Below are 24641 nucleotides of genomic sequence, written 5' to 3'. Positions count from 1 at the left end.
GGAGGCACACTGAACAGCACTCATTACCTTTTTAATACTTTTTCTATCTTGTAGTGTAGTTAATGTTAATTTGAGGCTGTCATTTGGACAAGGCCTCTCTCTCTCTCTTTTTTTTTTTTTTGGTCTGCATCTAATTCTCTCCCCCATCAACGGAGGTAGGCAAGATAAATAGATTAATTTTATAATCCATATGGCAACAAGCAGTTTGTTGTCCCAACATTTATACATACAATGTCTTGGTTCTCAATGCCGAACTCGTACTACGAAGGAGAGGCTTCTAAGGTCTCTTCAGGAAGCTGCTTTCATTCTTCCTTTCTTCCTGTATTCCCATGAAGAGTGAGGTGGATCAAAATCAGTGCTGTAAATAAGTCTTGCAAGATCGCACAAGCAGATTATTATATTAAAGAATGACTGAAGGTTAGGACCTCTCGCAATTAGAGAAACAGAATACATGATCTTAGCATTCCAGGGCCAGGTCCGAGACCGAATCTGAGGCTTTGTCTACACTGCACGTTAGTTGTTAATACTTTTGTCGCTCAGGGGTGTGAAAAAAACACCCCTCCCAAATGACACAAGTTTTAACAACAAAAAGCACTGGTGTGGACAGCACTTTGTTGGCGGGAGCCGCTCTCCCATCGACGAAGCTACTACCCCTCGTTGGGGGTGGTTTTATTTTGTCTACAGGAGAGCTCTCTCCCGGTGATAAAGAGCGGTTACACTGCATGCCTTACAATGGTGTGGCTGTAGTGGGACAGATGCACCGTTGTAAGGTGTGCAGTGTAGACATAGCCTGAGGTATTTGTCTCCTTTATCTCTACCACTCTCAGGCCTTGTCTTCACTAGGAAAAAATGGTGTGTTCTTACCTTGTGTTAGCTAACATAGGGCAATTAACAAGAGGTAAAATCCTAGTAAAGACAAGGCAGTTGTAATGTGAACGAACACGTTAGCAGATTGAGGTAAACCTTGAGAGAGAGATTACAATGTTTACTGTGACCTGCTAACATGAAAACTAGTGTTTTCAAAAAGAGTCGTATTGGTGAGTAGAATGTTATATAGCTTCCTTACTGCTAAAGTGCTATGGTTTATATTATAAATCATATTAATTTTGTGGGGGTTTGCCTATACAAACAATATGGTAAAAAGAGAAAATAACTATGGTACAGTATTTGTACAGTTTTCTGATCTGAGTCCGTTTTAATCTTTACTAAACTGATCTCTTGCTGATGTGGCCTTTAAAGCTAAATGACATAGGCTATTCAAATAGTCTAAATAATCTTGTAATGTTCGTGTTTTACTTTGTATTACAGTTGGAGGGGGTAGTGATCTGAGACTTTGGACGGTAAATGGTGATCTTGTAGGACATGTACACTGCAGGGAAATCATATGCTCTGTTGCTTTCTCTAACCAGCCGGAAGGAGTGTCCATCAATGTTATTGCAGGGGGGTTAGAAAATGGGGTTGTAAGGTAAGAGCATACACTCTCCTCCTCAAGTTCTTAAAGTACTTTGCTGATAAACACTTAAAAAAACATAATCAATGTTTGTTTTTGTTTTGAGACTGTATGCAGTTTTAAAATCATGCTAATGTTCTGCTTTACAAAAAGTTGAACTAGCTGTTCAACTGTTTGCAGTTTCTAAAATTAAACTTATGTTTAAGTAGAATATGGAGAAAATAATTACTTTTTCTTTTTCAGGCTGTGGAGTACTTGGGACTTGAAACCTGTGCGGGAAATTACATTTCCTAAATCAAATAAACCTATTGTAAGGTAAAAAAATTTTGCTGCATAAAAAGAATTCAAGTTCCCTTTAAAAATAAATCTGCACTTTTGAAGACACTGACAAAGGGGGGAAGTGGGTGAACAAAACTATCTGAAAACAGGCACACAATCCTACTAGTTCCCCATGAAAGTAAAATGAGCACAAATACGTTGTAACATGACAGTAATAACTATTCCCAGCTGCTACCATGATGAGATAAACACAGACCGAAACTTGAAGGATTCCCTTGTGGACTGAACAATGCTTGCTCTTTTGTCTTTTAAAACAAAGTTCATATTTTTCCCCAGGATTTACATATTAACTCCAGATTTGAAATGGTTATAATATGAGCTTCAGTAGTAAATGACTTGTCTGGCTTTATTTTGTTTCTGTGCATTTTCCCCCTCACCCTTCCCCCTGGCTGGCACAAAAAAGCCTAGATCCTGCAAACAGTTAAGCACCTGTGTAATTTTGCACACACAAAGAGTCTCATTGGTCACTTATGTAAGAGCTACACTCATGCTAAAGGGTTTGCAGAATTGGGGCCCAAACTCCCACTAAAGCATGCCCTCAGTGGGAATTTCCTTGCATGAAGACTTGCAGGATCATGCCCTAAGTTTCATAATTATTCAATAGTAACAAATTTTATTACAAGAATTTATATTTGTGCCCATTACTGAAGCAACATTTTTAAACATATTACAATGATCACTGTTAAAGCCAACACTTACCACTGTTACCACATCCTGGTAATAGTGGTTTCTGAAATACTGACTTGCTCTTCTAAGCAGCAGAAATTCTTTTTTTAAATTGGGATACGGTATCAATTATATTTATATAGAAACTGTTTGGTTAATCCAGAAAAATTTTTAAATAGAGAGAAAAATGACTATTTTGACATTAGTTGTGTTAGGATACTTAGGCCTGGTCTACACTGGGGGCGCGGGGTGTCGTCGATCTAAGATACGCAACTTCAGCTACGAGAATAACGTAGCTGAAGTCGACGTATCTTAGATTGACTTAGAATCACTTACTTCGCGTCCTCGTGGCTCGGGATCGACGGCCGCCGCTCTCCCGTCGACTCCGCTTCCGCCTCTCGCTGTGGTGGATTTCCAGAGTCAACGGCAGAGCGATCGGGGATCAATTTATCGCATTTCAACTAGACACGATAAATTGATCCCCGATAGATCGATCACTACTCACTAATCTGGCGGGTAGTGTAGACATGCTCTAATAGAGTACAAGAGGTGTTGCTACCCACAATGAATTCTTTAAATTGCAGTAAGTACAGCAAACTAAACACTTGGGTTCTACAGTACAAATGTGTAATTAGGGATTCCGAATGTGTGTGTGAATGGCTAGAGTTGAATTCCCATCTGACAGCTTTGCACAGAAACATAATTCTCTTCACATTTGTAATGGGATCGCAGGTTTAACTTGTGATCTCAGCAGCAAGTTAACTTAATCATATTTAATTTAATATGTACCAACCATCACCTCAGCAGCACCTCACAGTAATTAGAAACAAGGACTTTGGTACAAGTTTCTGGTTTTTTAAGTCTCTTGAAATAAAACAATTAGCAAGAATTGGTGGATTTACTTACTATGGTGATAAAATCAGGAAATGCCTGCCTTTAAAAACAAACAAACAAAAAAAAGTATCCCATGAAATTTGCCAGATTCTGGTTCTGGCCATCCATCTGAGAGCAGGTTTCAGGGACATGGACCCTGTACTGTGAACACCTTCTGCCAGACAGAGACAGTTCCACCCAGGAAATGACGGCAGGAGCAGCACAGAAGATTGTACTTGTAGTGACAAAAACAAATTGACTGGGTATTAAGTTAAATTTATGGCAGTAAAGTTTGTAACTGACACCTTGAATTACAGTTTGAACAGGTAAGTATTGCCCACGCCCACCTGTGTGCGCACACAGCACTAGAATTATGCATTCATAGGAACTTGCCTCACTGAAGGCAAGCTACTGATTTTTGTGTTGGCTGCAGTTATACTGTACTTGTCTTTTTTTTAAAGTATCTCCTCTGGTATTTTCAGTTATAGTATAGTTTGCTAAATATGATATAAAATTAGATTTTTGTTGTTTTCAGCCTTACATTTTCCTGTGACGGTCATCACTTGTACACCGCAAATAGTGAAGGAACTGTTATAGCTTGGTGTCGCAAAGACCAGCAGCGCTTGAAACTACCCATGTTCTACTCATTCCTTAGCAGCTATGCAGCTGGCTGACGACTCTTCATGCTGCTAAATCACCATATCTCTGAAGCACTTTAAATCCAGAGTAGATCATAGAACCTCTGTTGTTTAATTGGATTTTGAAATGTATTGAACTTTAAAACAAGTGAGTTGATGAAAGCATACATCAGTCTGAAGCTACTGTAAAATGTGTATATGCATGCCCCAAATTTTAAACCATATCAAGGTTACAGGGAAGTTCTGGTTTTATATACTGTGGTGCACAAATGCTCTAACCAACAAGCTGAAATGCTGCAGTGTAAAATGTAATATTTTTAAAAATAATTTCTTGAACACAAGTATTCCAAATCTTGACTCACTAGTGGTGACTTTTTCCCTTTCATTCTTTGTGTTGTAAAGTACCAATAGCATTAAAATTTCTTAAATATTTATAAGAAGATTGTCAATGTGTGTATCTGATCAGTCAGTACAGTCCAATTGGCTCTAGCATTAGTACCCCAACAATTTAAAAATGGAGGATTCAAAACTGCTTTTTTTGAGAAGCAAGTAACTCAATAGGTGCTTTGTGCACCAACCATTTTATCGTGTGTCATAATGCTAAAAATTGAACTTCCGTTATTCCCAATATTCCATAGTTTTTGCTAATAATTGTCCTACTAGAGCTGAGAAGACCGTCTTGTAACAGACGGAAACCAATGTGTTTGTGTTTTAGTAACAACTAGACACCTCATGGCATCATGAAACAATAGTTAAACAAGGTTTTTTATCTAATTGTAAATTGCACAAATGCATAACACTAGTTAGTTATTATGAATCTAAGTGGCAGAATATATTTAGCATACATCTCAGAGTTCAAAAATACAAAGAAAACAGCGCTGAGATCATCTGCTCCCATTTAGTGCCATGTGAGAGTTAAATACATGTAAAATGTTTGAATAAGACCATAACTGCTTGTCTAATCAGTGTTCACCTTATATGTCAGATCATTCAGAAAAGTTTACACAGACATAGAGTGCAAATATGATATTTATTCCTAGGTGCTAATCTTTGAAAAAGGAACATGCATTCAAGTCAGGAGTTAATACTTCACAACCTATCAATTGAATTTGAAGGTGAATTTTTTTATGGCATCCTCCACACAGGACTGACACACTCAATAACTTAAATATTCGGAAAGCCAATATCAGCTGAGCATAATTACATATTCCTCCACTAGGGAAATAAAGTTACAACCCAAAAATGCAACAGAAACCTATTAAGTAGTTAAAACCTATTTTTTCCTTTAAATCACTTACACATTCCACTTCTACCATATAGATTTTAATGCCTATATTTTTACTCATTGCATGTATTTATCCTTCTGCAAAACACTGTACTGTAAGATCTATAATTTGTCATCTGCTGATAAAGACAAAATATGTATAGATACCTGCAAATCATAATATAAACACGATCTGTGCATTCTGAAAATTCCAAGTGTACATCTTTTAACTTCTAGATTTTCAAAAAACTTTATAGATTAAGTACAAGGATCTTCCCAGAGTTCATATTCTGAAAATAGATTTTTTGGACCAGTGAAGAATAAGCAAATGGCTGCATACCGTATGAATTTAACTTTTTCATTCAAATGCATATATTGCAGGTACATTTTACAAGCTGGCTTTAATCATGTTTTTCGTACTCCAAATACAAACGGAGAAGCTTTTTGGTTCATGTTGAAGTGATATGCTTCATTTAAAACTCTTTTGTTTTGGAGGCTTTTACTTGCTCCCCAATTTAAATATGGGATGTTGCTCATGGAGTCTTATTTTTTAAAAAGCAGCATTCCATTTGTTATAAATCTCAGATATGCAAAATAGCTGTTCTTGTAAAAAGTGCAATATTATATTTTTATGTAAAACACGAACTTTTGGGGCAGGGAATATTTATTCAGCTTGATAACATGTTTTGGAAATATTAAAACACCTCATGATAGTATATGTGCATGTCAGGCTGAAAATTCCTGTAAATAATCACATGTTGCACTGTCTTTGTATACACTGCCACCTGTGGTGTTGGGTAATAAATCATTAATTTGATACAAATACAGATAAAAGGCTGTTTATGCAATACCTACAGCAGTTTTTTGTGTTTGGTCTATCAATTCATTTTTCAGTTCACATTCCATTGTTCACTTCTCTAGTGCCATTTGCGGCTGTTCCTGTACCTTAACCTACTCTCTTTAAAAAGTAAAATGACCAAATTGCATTCACAACAGGACCCCTCTTATATGTAGGCAATCCCACACTAAAAGCAATAGGGTTACCTGGATGTGAATGAGGGCAGAATTCGGTCCATTATCTGTTTTGTAACCACCTTCCCTCCAATTACTACTAATCTGATCACTTGCTGTTTTGTCTAATTTAGATTGTAAACGCCCCAAGGGAGAGAGATTTTTCTGTATAGCTATGACCGTGTATGAACACTGCTGTGTAGACAATCTGCAACATGAAAATACTTTTCTATATAAGCCACTGTTTTTCAACCTACTTTAATTCAGTTCTTCTTGGTTCTCACATATACCAGGTCTCCTTTGAGGGAACTGCAGCATAATTGACAGCTAAGTGGGGGCAGGGACTGGGGGAGCAAGAGGCTCCTGGCTGGCTGCTAGGACTGAGCCAAAGACCGTTTGCTAGCAGGGACTGGGGAAGTAATGAAGTAGCTCCTGGTTGGCTGTGGGGACTGAGCCTGGGGAGGGCTGCAGGAAGGTAGTGTCTCCAGGGAGGAAGCTCTGGGGACATGGCCCCATACCAGGGATAGACTGGTTTAAAGACCATGGACATACCCAACCACAGGGGGTGCTCAAGGGAGGTGGGTACCAACCCCCTTAGATGGTGACCTTCAAGGCAGGAGCAGCAGGGGAAGAAGAGACAAGCCGTGATGGGGGAACTGGTAAAATATAATGTTTATATTGGGGCTGGATATGTGCTTCAGAAACCAGTAACTTTTGAGTCATTGGTTCAAACCCAGGTGAGTGATCAGTGGCTGTTTTTCAAATAACCCATGCTGTGTGTAACTAGTAATCTCAATTCAGTTACAAGGGCATGAGTGTTTACATCACAAAAGCTACTTAAGAAGGTGCATCTGAATTATGTGTTACTGCTGGATTTCCTGGGTGAGGATGAAGCTACTAGGACGAGGCCAGGAGAGAATTGTAAATAATTGTAAAAGCACTGGAAATCAAACAAACTGAAGTGTTTACTATGGGAACTGAAATGTTGCAGTGTGTGTTAAACTAAAATTTACTTACAACCCTTGGGAAAATACATAGTCAAGATGGTTGGGTTTGGCTGAAAGTACAGCCTCACAGTTCCTGGAACCGAGACTTCCTAATAGCATATGCTATTTTTTTTTTAAAGATTACCCTGTCTGTTCCATGTGCTCATAAGATATTCCACAGCATTTTTGTAAGGGTTTGCCATTAGTGTAATGGCCTAAATTTCTCCTCCCCTATTACTGTACCATAGGGTAAATGTAATTTTGTCACTTTCCACACTAGAGAGGGGGCTGTATTTCAGTGGTGCTGTAAGAATGTCTTTATGAAGCACTCTGAAAAGGCTCAATACATTACAAAGGGGGGAAGAAGGGGAGCTAGGAAGAAGTGAATGCTTATAGCTAGAGGTCACATGACTTAGAGGGAAGAACATTTCCTTGGTTAGTTCTCTCTACCCCATTCTCTCCCTTTCCCTTCAACATTACTTATATTTTAAATGGAAATAGCTGAAAAAAAAGTCCCTTTCTTTCCCTTCTTACTTCCAAAATTTCACTGACCTCTGTCCAACTCTATTTTCTTCTGTACTGTAGCAGGGGCACTACCTAACGCAGAATTTGGCCATGAACTGAAACTTAGTTAATTATTTTTAGTGCATGAGCCAGAATAGATACCAGTTTGCTGTGTTGGCCCTTTAAGACTAAGGCAACTAAAGCCCACTTTTTAGCTTGGTCACCCAGAATGAAGAGGTCCTATTTTTACCAGGCCTGCCACGGGGGGGCGGGACGCACAGAGGAGGCAATCGCCCGGGCAGGCCATAGGGCTCCTAGGTGCGCATGGGGTGGTACAGGTGGTAGCCAAGGCAGCCAGGCAGGCCTGTGGAAGCCCTGGCCCTGATGGAAGAGCATGCCCATCAGCGCGGCCGGCGGCTTGCTGGGCACCAGCCAGCGCAGGCGCAGCACCGCCCCAGTGTCAGGCGGACAGTGCCTGCATGCTGTGCATGGTTGCCCCAGCCCCTCCACGTGGTCCAGCTCCGTGCCCGTGGGGCCCGCCTCCAGCCCGTCCTGCACAAATCAAACCTCTGCCATCCCTTTCTAGGGGGCCTGGAACTGCAGTCGGCAGGCCTGATTTTTACATAATTACTTATAGGTACAGATCCATCCATTAAACACAGGCAGTAACAGTGGCTGCTTGGGCAATCTGTACCCCACCCCCCCCCCATGGGAAGGGAACAGGGCGTCAGTTGAGTCGCCTGAGCAGTGGGGACCCAAAAGCTCGCTCGATGGGAGGGGTCGCAGTGGGCTAAGCCAGCAATGGCTCTTCTCCCAACCCCCCGCCGCCGCCTCACTTTCTCTCACGTCAACCCCTGCCCTCCCCCTCCGCCCCCCCATACAATGGACTTTCCCGGGGGGCGCGTGGGCCGCACGCACTGGTCCCCAGGCAGTTGGGCTGTGACTCGCGCCGCGCCCGCTCTGATGCACCTGAGGGACTTGAAGCGCGCGCGCGCGCGCGACGCCTCTTGCCAGTCGGGGCCGTTGCGGGGGGCGGGCTGAGCCGCCGCCCCTTCTTCCTCCCGGAGTAGCTGAGCGGGGCGCGCGGGTCCCCGGGCTGGCGAGCGGAGCCAGCCCCGCCATGTGCCGCTCCCCGAGCCCGGCTGCGGCTGCTGCTGCGGGGTCCCGGGCTAGCGCGTGAGCCCGCTGCAGTCTCCGAGCCGCCGCGGCGCCGACAGGTGAGTGGCGGCCGCTGCCCGAGAGCGGGCAGGCGGGTGCTGCGCGGTCCGCGCCGGGAGAGCCTGCCGAGCCGCTTGGCCGTGGGTGGGGGGGAGCCGCGCGGACCCGGCGATGCTCAGTGCCCGGGGCCGGGGTTGCTGGGAGCGTTCCCGGAGGCAGCAGACGGAGGCTGAGTGAGGTGACGGTCCACGTCACCGGCGGGTCCTACCGCGGCGAGCGGCTCTGAGTCGCCGCCGCCGGGTCTGCGCGGGGCTGGGCTGGCCGCTCTGGGCAGGGGGCGCGTGGAAAATGCCGGCCGCGCAGAGGCGAGCTCCTGGTGTCGTTGCACTAGCGAAGGCGAAAGGGCTGGAAGAAGCCTGATCGCCCGCAGAACCATCAGCGTGTTTGGATGGTACGTCAGCGCCGCTGGCCTCCTGGAAGCGCTGCCGAGCGGGCATTGGTATGCTAGCGGCGCCCGTTTTACGGGGCGCTTCATTGGAGGGTGGGTGGCTGATCCTTTGCCTATTTATAGGGAGTTGGAAAACGTGAGAGACAGAATTGACTAGTCACCCCCCTCACCCACACACAGTTCTTTACCTATGTCTGTAAATGTTACATATAAACACGTCAGTCCCAGCCTGGAGCCTAGTGCACACTTCCAATTACTTGCTTTTCTCAATAGGAAATGAGTTTGGTTGATGGTCAGTGAATTTTATTGGCTAGGTAACTTGTATTTTTATGCAGTCCTGTTGTTTTGTCCAGAGATCCGTGCAGGTTAGGAGGCTGCATCGTTCTCGACTAGTGGCTGTTTTGTAGTAACCATCTAAAAAGCCTCAAGTATTGCTCATAAATTTTCTCCTTTTGAGTCTGGTTATTTGCTAAGGTGGACCGATGCCATGCAGCTCCTTTAGTTCAGTGTGCTTAGCACTGCCTCTCGTAGCTTGTCCAGTGGAGACACAGAAAAGTGCCTTTCTTTCTGCTAGGCTCCAGGAGAAGCTCATGTCTATGGAGGAAGAATTCTCCCTGTGAAACTGCTGTGTTGGTAGCTATTTTTTGTCATGGTGCTGTGAACTATACCACGTTTTGCAAACAGATTAAGATAATGCACTTAAAACAGAAAATTCAAAGAGGTAACTTGGAAAATGTTCCTTTCTGAGAAGCGTTCTGGGCTTCTAATAGTCTTTTGTTAGCTTCAACTCATTGCAAGCTAATGAAAATATAGTTGAAAAAGGAATTAGTCTGAAATAACCTAATCTCTTCATATTTGTTTACAAAAGGGAAATTGTGAACATGTAGCAATTTTATTTCTCTTGAATTTTAATGTAAAAAACAACAATAAGGGACAAGATGATGTCCTCTTGAGTGGCCAAACCTAAACCTTGTGTGGCCAAACCTAAAGTCTAGGGTCATCTGCACAGAAAACCTATGCCAATGCACTGGATCCTGGCAGTGTACTTCTGTTGGCCCTTTTGCTGCCAGGCATGTATAAACATGCTCTCCATGGTGGCTACTGGGATCCTGTGGAAAAGCTAGAACAGTCCAAGACTGTGTCTTGTCCAGTGATTTTCCAGATCCTCCTGTCTTTTCCACTCCTTCCACTATGTCCCCAACCTGGCCTGTGTAATGTCCAACCCATCTCTTTGACATACCAAGATAACTCTGGGATTTGTGCCAGGAGGATCACTTCTTGCAAATGGAGAAAGGAAGGAGAGAGAAAACAACAATCTGGGCTATTATTTGTGACTTGGAATCCAGTCCAGAAAACACTTAGATGTGTCAGTAGCTTTACCTCACATAAACAGTCCTGTTCAGTCAATTGTAGAACTTACATGAGTAAAATTTCTGTATCTGCAGAACTGGGCCCTTAAATAGCACTTTACAGTATATGGTCTCAAAGTGCTTTACATACACTAATTAACTGAACCTAACAGCATCCCTTAGACATAATAGCATCTTTTTTGCAGATGTATTGTTACCTCTCTTTAGGCTGGGTTGTACTTTTACTGTCTTAAATGCATTCTTCAAAAATCTGTCTAGTAAAGGTGGGGTTTTTTAAGCCTATTTTATTAAATTAATAATAAATGTTAGTGTTCCATTTTCTCCGGCAAAAATGAGAAGAGTGTAGAAAACCAATTCAGCATCGTTTTCTCATATAGGAAACATGCAAGGATAAAATAAGGTTGGGGATGAAATAAAAATGCAGAGGAACTAAAATGTAAAAAAGCTATAAATAGAAAACATTACAATAAAATAACACTCATAATTATAGAGGAAAAGAACAGATGTTACTCACACAAATAGGAAGCTCAATAAAATTAATAGGTGAAAATAGCTGAAATGTGAATATGAAAAAAGAACTTCTGTGGAACAGAAACCAGAGACGTGGAAGTACTGAACAATAAGAAAGCATGAAATAAAATAACCATGTTCTTGCATTTTTAATTGTTTATGGAAAAAGGTCAGAATGAGATTAAGTGAATTATATAAGAATTTGTACTTGTGAAATGGCAGATTAATTCAATCATATTTTAGATCTTGTGTTCTGAGAACAGAGGTGGTGGAATCTGATAGAGGGCATGAGAAACCTGGAATTCCTGGAGGCTGCTAGTTGTAGTACTGGATATAGTAGTTGCCTAAGATGAAAACACTGCTGTTGAATTTTAATAAATATTTTAATTATTTATGGATCACCCAAGCTGGAAATCCTCCAAGTACCTCACAAAATAAAACCAACTCATTTAATTCCCAGGATATTTTTTTTTTTGACACTGAGTTGCACTGGCAAAGGCATATCCACATATCCACTTTATATAAAGTACTGGTTAAAAATACTGAGAGGAATTGGGTGCCGAGTGGAGACAGTTGATTAAAAAAGGAAAACATTGGGATACTCTGATGCTGATATCTTCGAACTTCCACAATTCTAAACAATCGTCTAACATTTCTCAGCTATCAGAAATGTTGTTCTTCAAGTAATTGTACCTATGGGTGGTCCACTTCAGGATGTGTATGTGCCCATGCATTCTTGATCAGAGATTTTGTCAGCAGTGCCCATGGGTCCACTCCTTCCTGGCAGCTCATCACCTCAGACAGGTGGATCCTGGAAGTGATTTCACCAGGTTACTACATTCAGTTCAGCTCCAGCTCCCTCCCACACTCCTGTCACAGTGGTTCAGAATGGAAATTGTGGCAGCTGGAATGGTAACTCTCCCTCTGGAATTGGGAGATGGGTTTGTCTCCCTGGACCTTCAGGATGCTTATTTTCATATATCCATTCACTCTTCCCACATATGTTTCGTTGATGGTAGAGACCATTACCAATACCGTGTCCTACCCTTCAGCCTCTCCACTGCCCCAAGGATCTTTACCAAGGTTGTCTTGGCAGTTGCAGCCCATATCAGTCAAATGGAGATAATCATCTTTTCCTACCTGGCCAACTGGCTTCTGAAGGGTTGCTCATTTCTTGAGTGACAGTCAGCATCCAGCAAGGCTCTTTGGGCCTCCGCCCTAATGCGAAAGTCTACGCTCATACTCGCAAAATGGATAAACTTCACAGGGGCTACTCTGGACTCTACTATTGCCAGAGCATACTTACCCATAGGCAGGTTTGCTATGATACCCAGCCTTATTTCTACAATATAACAGAGCCCACAAACCTTCAGCTCCCAGGTCATGTGGTAGCCAGTAAGTTCATACCATCCTTGGCAAGATTACACTCCCAATAACTTCAAGCCTGGCTAAGGACAGTCAACAAACCAAAAAAACACCATCTATCCAAGCAGGTATCGATACCCGGAAGGTCCTCAACTCCCTCAATTGGTGGAAAAAACCCTAAAAGGTCTGTATGGGAGTTCTGTTCTCAAATCCGCCTCCCCCAAAGATCACCACAGATGGCTCTCTGCTAGGTTGGGGCACTCGCCTTCATGAACTTCACAGCTCAAGGCAAGGGGACTCCCCAGGAGGTCGCTTTCCTTATCAACATTTTAGAACTCAGGGCAGTCCATTACGCTTGCCTTGCTTTCTACAACATATCAGGGACCCCTCAATGTATTTTATAAATTGTCAAGGAGAGGAGCAAGATCCCAGTTCTTGTGCAAAAAGAAAAGGAGTACTAATGGTACCTTAGAGACTAACCAATTTATTTGAGCATAAGCTTTCGTGAGCTACAGCTCACTTCATCGGATGCATTCAGATGCATGAAGTGAGCTGTAGCTCACGAAAGCTTATGCTCAAATAAATTGGTTAGTCTCTAAGGTACCACTAGTACTCCTTTTCTTTTTGCGAATACAGACTAACACTGCTGCTACTCTGAGTTCTTGTGCACACAGTCCATAAAACTATGCAATGATGTGTATCACAAGACACAGAGAGATCAGTGGTTTATCTCCTGGGGTTACGGAACATAGTAGCAGTCTCCCTGAGCAGGTTTTTGGGCCACGACCGCAAGTGAGAGCTCAACGATGCTGTATTACAGAAGATTTGCCTTATCTTGAGTCTTCTGGAAATAGATGTGTTTGTGATGCCCTCCAGTGCGAAGTGCTGATGGTCCTGATTGAGAGGAGGATGCAGTCAGCATAGGTGCCGACTCCATGGGTGCTCCCGTCAGGTCCTCCCCCTCCTCCCCAGTGCCTCCAGCCCAATGGTGGCCCCGTCAATCAGTGCCTTCCCCCTCCCCTGCCCCTCCCAACCACTATGAATCAGCTGGTTAGCGGCATGCAGGAGGCGCTGGGAGGTGCAGTGGGGGGAGAAGGAGGAGTGGGGGAGGGAGTGGGAAGAGGCAGGGTGGTGACTTGGGGGAAGGGGTGGTGTAGGGGCAGGCCTGGGGAGGAGCAGGGGTCAAGCAGCCGCCTGGGAAAGGACAAAGTCAGCGCCTGTGGCAGTCAGAACTGGCTGGGAGCTGCTGTAGTTATCCCTTCAGGAATCCCCTGATGCCTTTACTCCTCAAAGTCCTGAATAAGTTGAAACAGGAGAGATCAATGGCCATTCTCATAGCATCACCATGACCAAGGCAAGTATGGTTCCCAGAGCTCCTTCGACTGTCCCTGCAACCCACCTCTCCACGTTCCTCTGATAGCAGGTCTCCTTACCTGGGAGTCAGGGACCACGACTCACTGCCATCTCTTGTTGCTTCACCTCAGTGCATGGCTACTAGATGCCTCTCTGGCATAGGAAAGGACTGATCTCCGGACCTCCAAACAGTACTGTTCAATTGTAGAAAATCCACTACAAGGAAAACCTATCTGTAAAAAATGAAAATCTTTTCAGACTCTGAGCTGCCTCTGAGCTATACCTCCTTGAGTCTCACTTTTCTAGCATGCTCTAGTCTGCTAAATTTGAAAAACAGTGGGTTATCTTTGAGCTCAGTTTAGGTTCACCTAGGTGCCTTTACAGCTTTTCACCCTGCCACCCCATTGAAGGGTTTTCAGTCTTCACTCACCCAACTACTGCAAGGTTCATTAAAGGCCTGTTTAACCTTTTTCCTACTCTCAAGGAACATAGTCCTCCATGGAACCTCAACTTAGTTCTCAATGTGCTGAGAAAACCCCCATTTGAACCTATGGATAGCTGTTCCCTCCGTTTCTCTTTCAAGACTTTGTTCTTTACGGATATCACCTTGGCTGTGAGGGTAGGAGAGCTAGGGGCCCTTGTGGGTGACTCACCATACATAGTGTTTTATCATGGAAAGGTGGAAGAGGTAGATTAAGGCTTTGTGGGGCTCTGGGCCAGAGCAAGTGGGGGGGCCTCTGCACTCCTTCTGCCTGTGGCCCCGCACCATTCTGCCCCTTCTCCTCGCCCCTGTTCCACCCACAGTCCAGCCCCATTCTGCCTCCCCTGCCCACACTGCTACCCCACAACCCATTTACTCCTTTCTCCCCCCGCCCCTCCTGCATGGCTCCAAGACCAGAGAAGCTCTGTCCCCCCACCATAGCCCGGGGCCACACCCCTGAGGCTGCAGCTAGAGCTCCTCCAGTCCCAGGGCTGCAGCAGGGGTTGGAGTGCAGTGGCTTCCCCTGCCCCGCCCATCCGGTGCTTCTCCCAGGGCTCCATGCTTCTGCCACCCTGTGGCAGATGTCTGCTGGGGATGGTGTGCCCATCTTTCCGGAGCCCCCTAATTGGCCGGGGGCATGGGCCCCATGGGTCCATTAGCTAATCCATCACTGAAAGGTGATATTATGTCTGGACCCTTGTTTCCTACCTAAGGTATCTTTTTAGAGTTTCACGTTAATTAAGACGTTCAATTACTGGTGTTTTACACTCTTAGAGGGAGGCTAGTCTCCAATCACTAGATGCAAGACTTGCTTTTTACCTCAACAGGACTGAGTCCTTCAGGGCCTCTCTTCAATTTTTCGTCTCTATCATGGAACGAATGAAAGGGCACCGGATCTGTAAAGACTATAATAATAAATAGAAGCTGGGAATGGGTGACAGGATGGATCACTTGATGATTACCTGTTCAGTTCATTCCCTCTGGGGCACCTGGCATTGGCCACTGTTGGAAGACAGGCTATATGGACCTTTGGTCTGACCCAGTATGGTCATTATATGTTAAACAGATGTCAGGATGCATATTAGCCTGTTATAAAGCCCTCCTAGAGTGATTGCTCATTCCACCAGTGCTCATTCTACCTCTGTAGCCTTACTGAAGTACGTACCCCTCTCAAATATTTGTAAAGCTGCTACTTGATCATTGGTGCATGCTTTTTTCACAGCACTGTGCTCTTGCGCATGCTTCCAGAGCTGATATGGCTTTTGATATCACTGTTCTATGTCCTGTTGTGAATCTGCCTCTTCAGCACACTCTTCCATAATAGAGGTTCTGCTCGGGAATCTCCTGAAGTGGAGCTCCCATAGGAACAATTTCTCAAAGAATAGGTTACTTATCTCATACAGTAACCGGAGTTCTTTGAGATGTTTTGTCCCTATGGATGCTCCATTACCCACCCTCCTTCTGCTCTGCTTCAGAGTCATTCTTGGACTTCAGGGTTGAGAAGGAACTGGAGTGGCAGTGGGCCCACCATTCTCTATATATACTCGCACGGAGCTTGAGTAGGGCACAGGCACAGACCCCTGGACATTGCTGGCAAAAGCCCCTATCAAGAGTGCATGCACATGCTGAAGTGGAGCATCCGTAGGGACAAAACATCTCTTAAGAACTTCAGTTATCATGCAAGGTAAGTAACCTCTCTTTTCTATCATCTTGCCACATTTAGGATCAATGATGGTACAAGCATAAGTCTGAGAAACATTCCTGTTTGCATTCTGCAACCTCCCTGTAGTGATGGTTTTGGAAGTTACTATATGGTAAGAAAATGATGCTCTCTCTCCGTGCTAGTAGTGTGGTCCTGCTATGCATGTCCTTTACCTCTGCTGTGGGCAGTTAACAGTGGTGACAGTTACCTGTGGGTGGGTGGGGAGTTTAATCCTAGGCAGTTTCAGTTTTTGGTTTTTTTTGTCACTTGTAACCCTGGAGAAGGGAGACAGTAGAAGAAGTCTCTTATCCTATATACAGAGCAATTTCAGGTAAGTGGGGTCAGAGTAAGACCCAGCTTACAGGGAGGTGCCCCTCCCACCTCTGTGCACAGGGAGCAGGGGAGGATATATGGTATAGACTCTGGCGATAGCATACATAGCGAATATTATAGTCCCTGGTGTGATGAGCCAAGGATTTACATATTTTTGTCAAGCTTCTGTTGTATATAATATGTCTGCAAAAGCAAACCTCCTAACTCTCGTTTCTGTGAGTCCTTCAGTATGTTTATCCTTCATCAAACATCTTTAAGACTCTAGGTTTGGCAGTTCATTCTCCGAATGCAATTGCATTCTCCTAATGCAGTAGGGCCCTCCTTGCAGTGTTGGGCCTGAGTTGCAAACCATTACCCTGTGAATAATCTTAACTCATGTGGCCACCGGCCAGTCCCATTGAAGTCAACAGGACTACTGGTATGAAAAAAAAAGTTAGCAAGACTGGGCTTAGTCCTAGTCTTCTGCGTGGCCCAATAAATTATAGAACTGGTTTGAGAAAAGAAATCCACTGCCTGCTGCAAATCATAAAATTAAAAATGTATTGAGCTTTGTCCCTAAGGACACCACGGATATAGACTGGCAAGCATTGAAGATAGTAAAGTTATGGGCCTCTGAAGGAAAGCCACAGCTCCCAAACTCTTAAGACTATCCTACATGATCTTTAAGAATTCCAGCCCAGCCAATGTCAATTGCTGCAAGAGGACATAAGAAAATAGATGGCTTCTCAGATCTAGTTTTGTAGCACACTCACTTGAGTTAAGATTATAATTTGAAGCCGAGGAAAATTTGTACAATGGCTTCAAATCTTCATTTTTTAAAATATAGCTTATCTGAAAACCGGTGGTGCTGCATATTTAAAATGACAAAGCCCTTGCAGTGAAGAGCTGACAAGCTAAATTTTCCTTGCTTGTTAAAATATAGAGACAGTATGGTATAAAATTACTGAATAAGAAGTATTTATAGAGCACTGTAAATGTGCATGGTGCCCCAAAAAAGGTGAGGGCCAAATTTTACCCTCAAATATTTGTACAGTTCCTGCTAACATCAGGGCAGAATTTGGCCTTTGAAGCATCATTTGGTACAATTTGATCCCTCAAAAGAAAAAAAAATTGCTCTTCAGAAACACCAGAGATTAGTCATCTTTGGCAAGGATGAGTTAGCAGCATCCAGAAAGGAAGTAAACTCTATATGAGGCAGAAAAATAATCCCCAAATCCCTTTCAGGTGGATGGCAGAATGTTATCATGGAGCTCCCAGGAGCCCGCTACAGCATGTCAAAAGGAAGGCATTGGGGAACAGCTGCTTGATGTGATATGCTAACCAACAAAACATCCTTTGACTGAAAAAGGCCATATCAAAAATGCCAGCTGACCACACTAACAGAGCTATAGAGACCTAGATTATTTACATCAGGGCACAGGAGACAATATATGATATGATGATGTCCATGATATGATGGACAAAGAGCTAGTGTGTAGTCTAAGAATACTGATAAGTAATAATGGTATGAATAGAGTAAGGGTCTGTCTACACAGTACTTTGGAGTGAGCCTCCCACCCCCGGTCAACAGACTTGGGCTAGCGGGACTCATGCTTGCTCTTTAAAAATAGCTATGTAGACAGCTCTTTGACGTTTACTCCGGGGGAAATTCTGATCCACTGCGCAATGCAGGATTTTGCAGAAATTCATGTTGTGTGCACAGAATTTCCTTTTTTCCCCACAGAAATGGGCTGCAGAGATGTTGGTTGTCACTAGGGGCAGAGCCCAGCTCGCAAATAGAAGACAAAGCCAGGGGGAGGGAACTGAAGGGTTCCTAGCAGTTGCAGTTCCCAGCATGCCCTGAAGGAAGGAGGCAGCGGTGCGCAGGAAACTCTGTGCAAACCTGGGACTCAGCAGCAGGTTGTTTCTTCCTCTGGATCCCTGGGCTCTAGGAGGGTAAGGTCTGTGAGTGTCTGGCCCGGGGGTCAGCTGGGCTCTGAGGGGTAGCGGGTGTAAGTGTCTGGGCTGGGGGGTGGAGGATGTGAGTGGCTGGCCCAGGGGGGCTGCACCTGGGCTCTGGGGGATAAAGAGTGTGAGTATCTGGGGGGGCGTGGCTGGGCTCTGGGAGTTAGGGGTGTGAGTGTGTGGGTCGCTGGGGGTGGGCTGTGGCTGGCCTCTGTGGGGTAGGGGGTGTGAGTGTGTGGACCCAGGGGGCCCCACTGCTGGGCTCTGTGTGTGTGTGTGTGTGTGTGTGGCCCCCTGGCTGGGCTCAGAGGGGGAGGGGGCAGAGAAGCAGGAACTGGGTTGTCATAGGTGTTTCTTTAACTCTCTACTCCTTGGGAAATTTTTTTGGTTTCTGTATTGTCAAAGACATACTTGCTGACAGATATTTTGAAATAAATTACCAAGATAATTGAAATAGAGCGTTATTTTGACACACTCAATTTGCAGAATTTTAAAATATTGTGTGTAGAATTTTTAATTTTTTGGCACAGAATTCCCCCAGGAGTAAAAGTTGCAGCTTGGGCTGGAGCTCTCTCTCTCTCAAGCCCACAACAGCCCCTCTTCACCCACAGGCTTCAGTTCCTGAGCTCCAGCCCAAGCCTCAGCTTCAAAGCACTGTCTATACGACTGTAAATAAAACAATAAACCATCTTCAAAGTCTGTATTCTCTAGCATCCTTTTTTTCTAAATAAAATAATACTTTGCTTTAAGGAGGCTCTTTGGTTACTGGATACCAGTCATTGCTGCCCGAGGAAACAGAACTGCAGGGTCTGAGCCTGTCAGCTATGCTGAGATAATCATGGTTAGTGGCAGGGGATGCAGTCCAAAGCCCAGTCTGAGTGTGGAAAAATTGTGTGAATTCACCCTGAGACAGGTGATAGCTAGAGGCTTGAGACCCGAATGGGGTCCACTTGAAGAGACCAAGAGTGATCAGAGGTGCAGTTGGCCTGGTAACTTTGTGCACATGGAACTGAGGAAAACCGTACTGTGAAGTTACTTGTGAGAACCGTGTTTAATTTTTAGCAGATTTCAAAAAGAGATTGGACACATAATTAGATAACAAGGCCATCCAGGTTTACAGCTTTCTGTTACACCTCTGGCCCTAGCCACTGAATGTCCCAAACAGCATATTGGAATAGACCGAGTAGGAACATTCCTATGTTTCTATTGTTCTACTGTGCAAGTTCTTGCTTCCAGAAAATCTTGCTTTTTCAGAGTACTGGGAAGGGTGTGTGTGTGTGTGTGTGTGTGTGTGTGTGACACCACTGTAAGGCTTAGGGACAGATTTTTAAAAGTATTTTGGCACTTAGTGGATTTTCAAGAGTGCCTAGGCAACTATATTTGAATCATTAGATGCCTAAATATCTTTCAAAATCAGAGCTAGAAATAGTGCCGTGCTTTCCAGCTATAATCAGCCAGTGAGCTCTGATGGTGTGATGTAATGCTTGTAACTCTGTGTCTTGCTGTACAGGTTGGTGAGTGAATTTCTGAAAAAACAGTTGGAACCAGAATTCGCTGGTTTGCTCGTGCCATTTAATTCAGCTGAGTTCAATAACTTTTTTTTTAAATTCAAATAAAATTAGCTTTCTAGTTTTGTCTCGGGACTTAAGTGCTATGGCAAAAAAATATAGAAATGGATCTGCCTCTTCTATCACCTAGCCAACAGAGGATCAAAACAAAATGAAGATTATCTGCTATCAGTGGACAAAACACTGACAGGAGACAGTTGCTTATGACCCTGTAATATTATATTGCATATCATTCTTTGTACTTGTAAGCACTTCATATTCCTAGATCTCATAACCCTTTACAAACAAGGGTATATATCCTCACCCCACTTTTACAGATAGGGAACCTGAGGCATAGAGGTCAAATGATTTGGAAGGAGCAGGTCCAGTACAGAGCTGGGATTTAGAGCTCTGTTCTCCAGACTCCCAGTCCAGCATTGAACCACTGGATCATGCTGCCATATAAGCAGAAAAGCCAACTTGAATCTGAAAGGTTTCAGAGTAGCATCCGTGTTAGTCTGTATCCGCAAAAAGAAAAAGAGTACTTGTGACACCTTAGAGACTAACAAATTTATTTGAGCATAAGCTTTCGTGAGCTACAGCTCACTTCATCAGCTGCATTCAGTGGAAAATACAGTGGGGAGATTTATATACACAGAGAACATGAAACAATGGGTGTTACCATACACACTGTAACGAGAGTTACATGTTAAGGTTCCTTCCCCACTCTGAACTCTAGGGTACAGATGTGGGGACCTGCATGAAAGACCCCCTCAGCTTATTCTTACCAGCTTAGGTTAAAAACTTCCTCAAGGTACAAACTTTGCCTTTTCCTTGAACCCTATGCTGCCACCACCAAGTGTGTTAAACAAAGAACAGGGAAAGAGCCCACTTGGAGACGTCTTTCCCCCCACAATATCCCCCCAAACCCTACACCCCCTTTCCTGGGGAAGGCTTGATAAAAATCCTCACCAATTTGCATAGGTGAACACAGACCCAACCCCTTGGATCTTAAGAATAATGAAAAAACAATCAGGTTCTTAAAAGAAGAATTTTAATTAAAGAAAAAAGTAAAAGAATCACCTCTGTAAAATCAGGATGGTAAATACCTTACAGGGTAATCAGATTCAAAACATAGAGAATCCCTCTAGGCAAAACCTTAAGTTACAAAAAGACACAAAAACGGGAATATACATTCCAGCACAGCTATTTTACCAGCCATTAAACAAAAGAAAATCTAATGCATTTATAGCTAGATTACTTACTAACTTAACAGAAGTTCTGAAGAGCATTCCTGACCTGGTCCCGGCAAAAGCCTCACACAGACAGAGAGAACTTTTGTTTCTCCCCCCCTCCAGCTTTGAAAGTATCTTGTCTCCTCATTGGTCATTTTGGTCAGGTGCCAGCGAGGTTATCTTAGCTTCTTAACCCTTTACAGGTGAAGGGGTTTTGCCTCTGGCCAGGAGAGATTTTATAGTTCTGTATACAGAAAGGTGGTTACCCTTCCCTTTATATTTATGACACACCCTCCAAATCATAGATAGGGTGAAAGACTGGCTGTGATTTCTTCCTGGAGCTCTAGGAGAAAACAGAGTTAATAAGACATGCTCCTCACTGTATTTTCCACTGAATGCATCCGATGAAGTGAGCTGTAGCTCACGAAAGCTTATGCTCAAATAAATTGGTTAGTCTCTAAGGTGCCACTAGTACTCCTTTCTTTTTGCTGCTACTCTGAAACCATGCACCTCTAAATATACTACCAAGATTATAAAGGCTAACGATATTTTCCACATCTCAAGGACGATTTTAACCAGTTGATTCTGGGAAACTTTCATGGGAGAGTGCATCAGTCACTTTGTTAGAAGCTCCTGAGATGTGTTGTATGTCGAAATCAAACTCTTGGAGAGCTAAATTCCACCGAATAAGTTTTTTGTTATTTCCCATGGTGGTATGAAGCCACTGTAGCGCAGCATGGTCGGTTTGCAGGTGGAAACGCTGTCCCCAAATGTATGGGCGTAGCTTTTCCAGAGCGTAGACAATGATGTAACATTCTTTTTCACTGACTGACCAGTTGCTTTCCCTCTCAGACAGCTTCTTGCTGAGAAACGCTACAGGATGGAATTCTTGATCCGGTCCTTCCTGCATTAAAACTGCTCCCACACCACGCTCGGACGCATCTGTGGTTACTAGGAATGGTTTGTCAAAGTCTGGGGCCCTTAGCACAGGGTCAGACATGAGTGTCACTTTAAGCTGGTTAAAGGCCTTCTGACACTCTTCGGTCCACTGAACGGCATTTGGCTGTTTCTTTTTTGGGGCGGCGATTTGGCTGTATTGCGGTACAAATTGCCTGTAATATCCGGCCAAGCCTAAGAAAGATTGGACCTGTTTCTTTGACTTTGGGACAGGCCACTTTTGGATAGCATCCACTTTGGCCTGTAGGGGGTGGATAGTTCCTTGACCCACCTGGTGTCCAAGGTAAGTCACTCTGTTTGACACTTCTTAGCCTTAACAGTTAGTCCTGCCTCCTTTATGCACTCGAAGACTTTTTTTGTAGCTGTTCCAGGTATTCTGCCCAGGAATCCAAAAATATGGCCACATTGTCAAGGTAGGCGACTGCATATTCTCCCAATCCCGCTAGGAGACCATCTACAAGTCTTTGGAAGATGGCGGGTACATTCTGCAGCCCGAAAGGGAGTACATTAAATTCATACAGCCCGACATGTGTAGTGAAGGCTGACCTTTCCTTGGCGAATTCATCTAGCGGTACCTGTCAGTACCCCTTGGTTAAGTCCAAGGTAGAGATGAACTGGGCCCGTCCCAGTTTCTCCAGTAGTTCATCTGTGCGTGGCATTGGATAGTTGTCTGGGCGAGTTACGTTTTTGCTTGGACTACCGTAAGCTAAATGCTGTATCTCCCCATCTGGTTTGGGAACTAGAACCACTGGAGATGCCCATGCACTGCCAGAGGGGCGGATTACACCCATCTGTAGCATATCCAGGATCTCCCGTTCTATAGCAATTTTAGCTTGAGGATGGTTGGGCTTTAATTGGGTGAGCATTATCTGTGTCAATGGAGTGGTATGCCCGTTCAGTCAGTCCTGGGGTGGCTGAGAATGTCGGCGCGTAGCTAGTGCACAGCTCCTTGATCTGCTGTTGCTGCATACGCCCAAGGGTCATGGAGAGGTTCACCTCTTCCACGCCACCATCACTTTTCCCTTCGTAGTAGACACCTTCAGGCCACATCACCTTCATATTGGTGCACATAACAAAATTCACTGAGTGGGGGTGGAGCTGAGGGGTTCAGAGTGTGGGAGGGGGCTCAGGGCTGGGGCAGAGGGTTGGGGTGCAGTGGTGTGAGGGCTCCAGCAGGGGGTGTGGGCATGAAGGGTTTGGGGTGCAGGAGGGTGCTCTGGGGCTATGGCGGGGAGGGAGGACTCTTCCCCAGCTCTCTCTCCCCACTGCAGCACCTGGGCTGGGTGGGGAGAGGCACCTCTCCCCACTGAAGCAGCTCCAGGGCTGGGGCCACAGAATAGGCTCCCCTCCCCTGGCCACAGCAGGTCCGGGGCTGAGTTTGGGCCACCCCTCCCCTAGCCGCAGCAGGGTTGGGGCTGAGGGAGGGGCGCTGACTCCATGGGTGCTCCAGGGCTGGAGCACCCGGAGAGAAAAATTAGCAGGTGCTCCAGCACCTCTCACCTGCCAGTGGCCCCCGCTGACCAACTCCTCTCCCTCCCTCCCTCCCTCCCAGTGCCTTTGGTCCACCGCAAACAGCTGTTTCACGGTATGTAGGAAGCTCCGGGCACGCTAGGGGGAGGAGGTAGGGAAGAGGTGGAGTGGGGGCGGGGCTTGGGACAGATGGGGGTAGAGCACCCTCTGGCTAGAGGGGAAGTCAGCGCCTATGGCGCGCCCCTTCCCTGGCTGCGACAGGTCAGCTGGGTGGGTTCCCTGAGCACCTGCACCGCGCTAAATAGGCTGTTGTGCTGCCACGCACCTTACAGGGAACTTAGGCTCCCCCCAGTCACCCACTTCCCACCCAGAAATGCCTGTACATTGTATTTAGTCATCATTTAACTTGTATATTTGATTTTTAAGCTCCATGGGGCAGGAAACTTGTTTCACTTTATACCTGTAAAGTGCCATGCACATCTATGGCCTTATACAAATATATATTTTCTGACTGGGACATTGTCACCATTATGGTAGATCTCACTGGATGTCAGTACTAATGCATCTGAAATGCTGAGCACCTCTTAATACTTGAGTAATTAATAATTGGAGTCTTTCCACTGATTTCAATGGACGTTGGATTCGGTCTTAAAGCAGAAACTAATTTTACTCCTGGGGGAATTCTGTGCCTAAAAATTCTGCACACAGTATTTTAAAATTCTGCATATTTTATTTGTCAAAATAACACAATATAATCACACCAGTTTCAATTATTTTTTGTCATTTATTTCACAGTACGTGTCAGCAAGTATGTCTGTAACAATACAGACAATAAAAAAGATTCAGGAAATGTTTTTTTGACAAATAGATTCCTTACTAGGAATATTAATACAGAACCCGGAGTAATAATTCACTTAAATTACAATCCAGAACTGTATTTCCCTCACCCCTCAGAAGCAGTGCAAAGGCTTGGGCGAGTTAGGGGTAATGGAGGAGCTGAGGGAGAGGGTAGTCAATTTCTGGAAAGGAGCCTGGGT

At 44.5% G+C, this 24641-nt stretch overlaps 2 protein-coding genes across 6 annotated transcripts in view; both read left to right on the top strand.

The window, feature by feature from the left end:
* Nucleotides 1–6011, top strand: part of LYST (lysosomal trafficking regulator) — a 141193-nt gene extending 135182 nt beyond the window's left edge. Inside the window, exons 51-53 of the mRNA XM_074948886.1 lie at nucleotides 1309–1465; nucleotides 1694–1765; nucleotides 3864–6011. Coding sequence (XP_074804987.1) covers nucleotides 1309–1465; nucleotides 1694–1765; nucleotides 3864–4002 — 368 coding nt within the window. The 3' untranslated portion in view covers nucleotides 4003–6011. The remainder of the gene's footprint in view (nucleotides 1–1308; nucleotides 1466–1693; nucleotides 1766–3863) is intronic.
* A 2772-nt stretch (nucleotides 6012–8783) lies between these two features.
* GNG4 (G protein subunit gamma 4) overlaps nucleotides 8784–24641 on the top strand; it is a 38982-nt gene continuing 23124 nt past the window's right edge. The window contains exon 1 of one of the 5 annotated variants that reach the window (XM_074947037.1): nucleotides 8784–8948. Coding sequence is in view for 1 of the 5 variants with exons in the window: in XM_074947036.1 (XP_074803137.1) it covers nucleotides 16208–16230 (23 nt within the window). In the remaining 4 variants the exon portion in view is untranslated. Of the gene's footprint in view, nucleotides 8949–9114; nucleotides 9389–16137; nucleotides 16231–18212; nucleotides 18387–24641 lie in introns of those variants that run through there. The other 4 variants (XM_074947040.1, XM_074947038.1, XM_074947036.1 and 1 more) reach the window with 4 other exon arrangements.

This window comes from Natator depressus, chromosome 3 (assembly GCF_965152275.1).
Source record: "Natator depressus isolate rNatDep1 chromosome 3, rNatDep2.hap1, whole genome shotgun sequence".
In the NCBI taxonomy this organism is placed as follows: Eukaryota; Metazoa; Chordata; order Testudines; family Cheloniidae; genus Natator; species Natator depressus.
The sequence above is the reverse complement of the archived record's forward strand: the minus strand, read 5'-3'. Positions and strand labels throughout refer to the sequence as shown.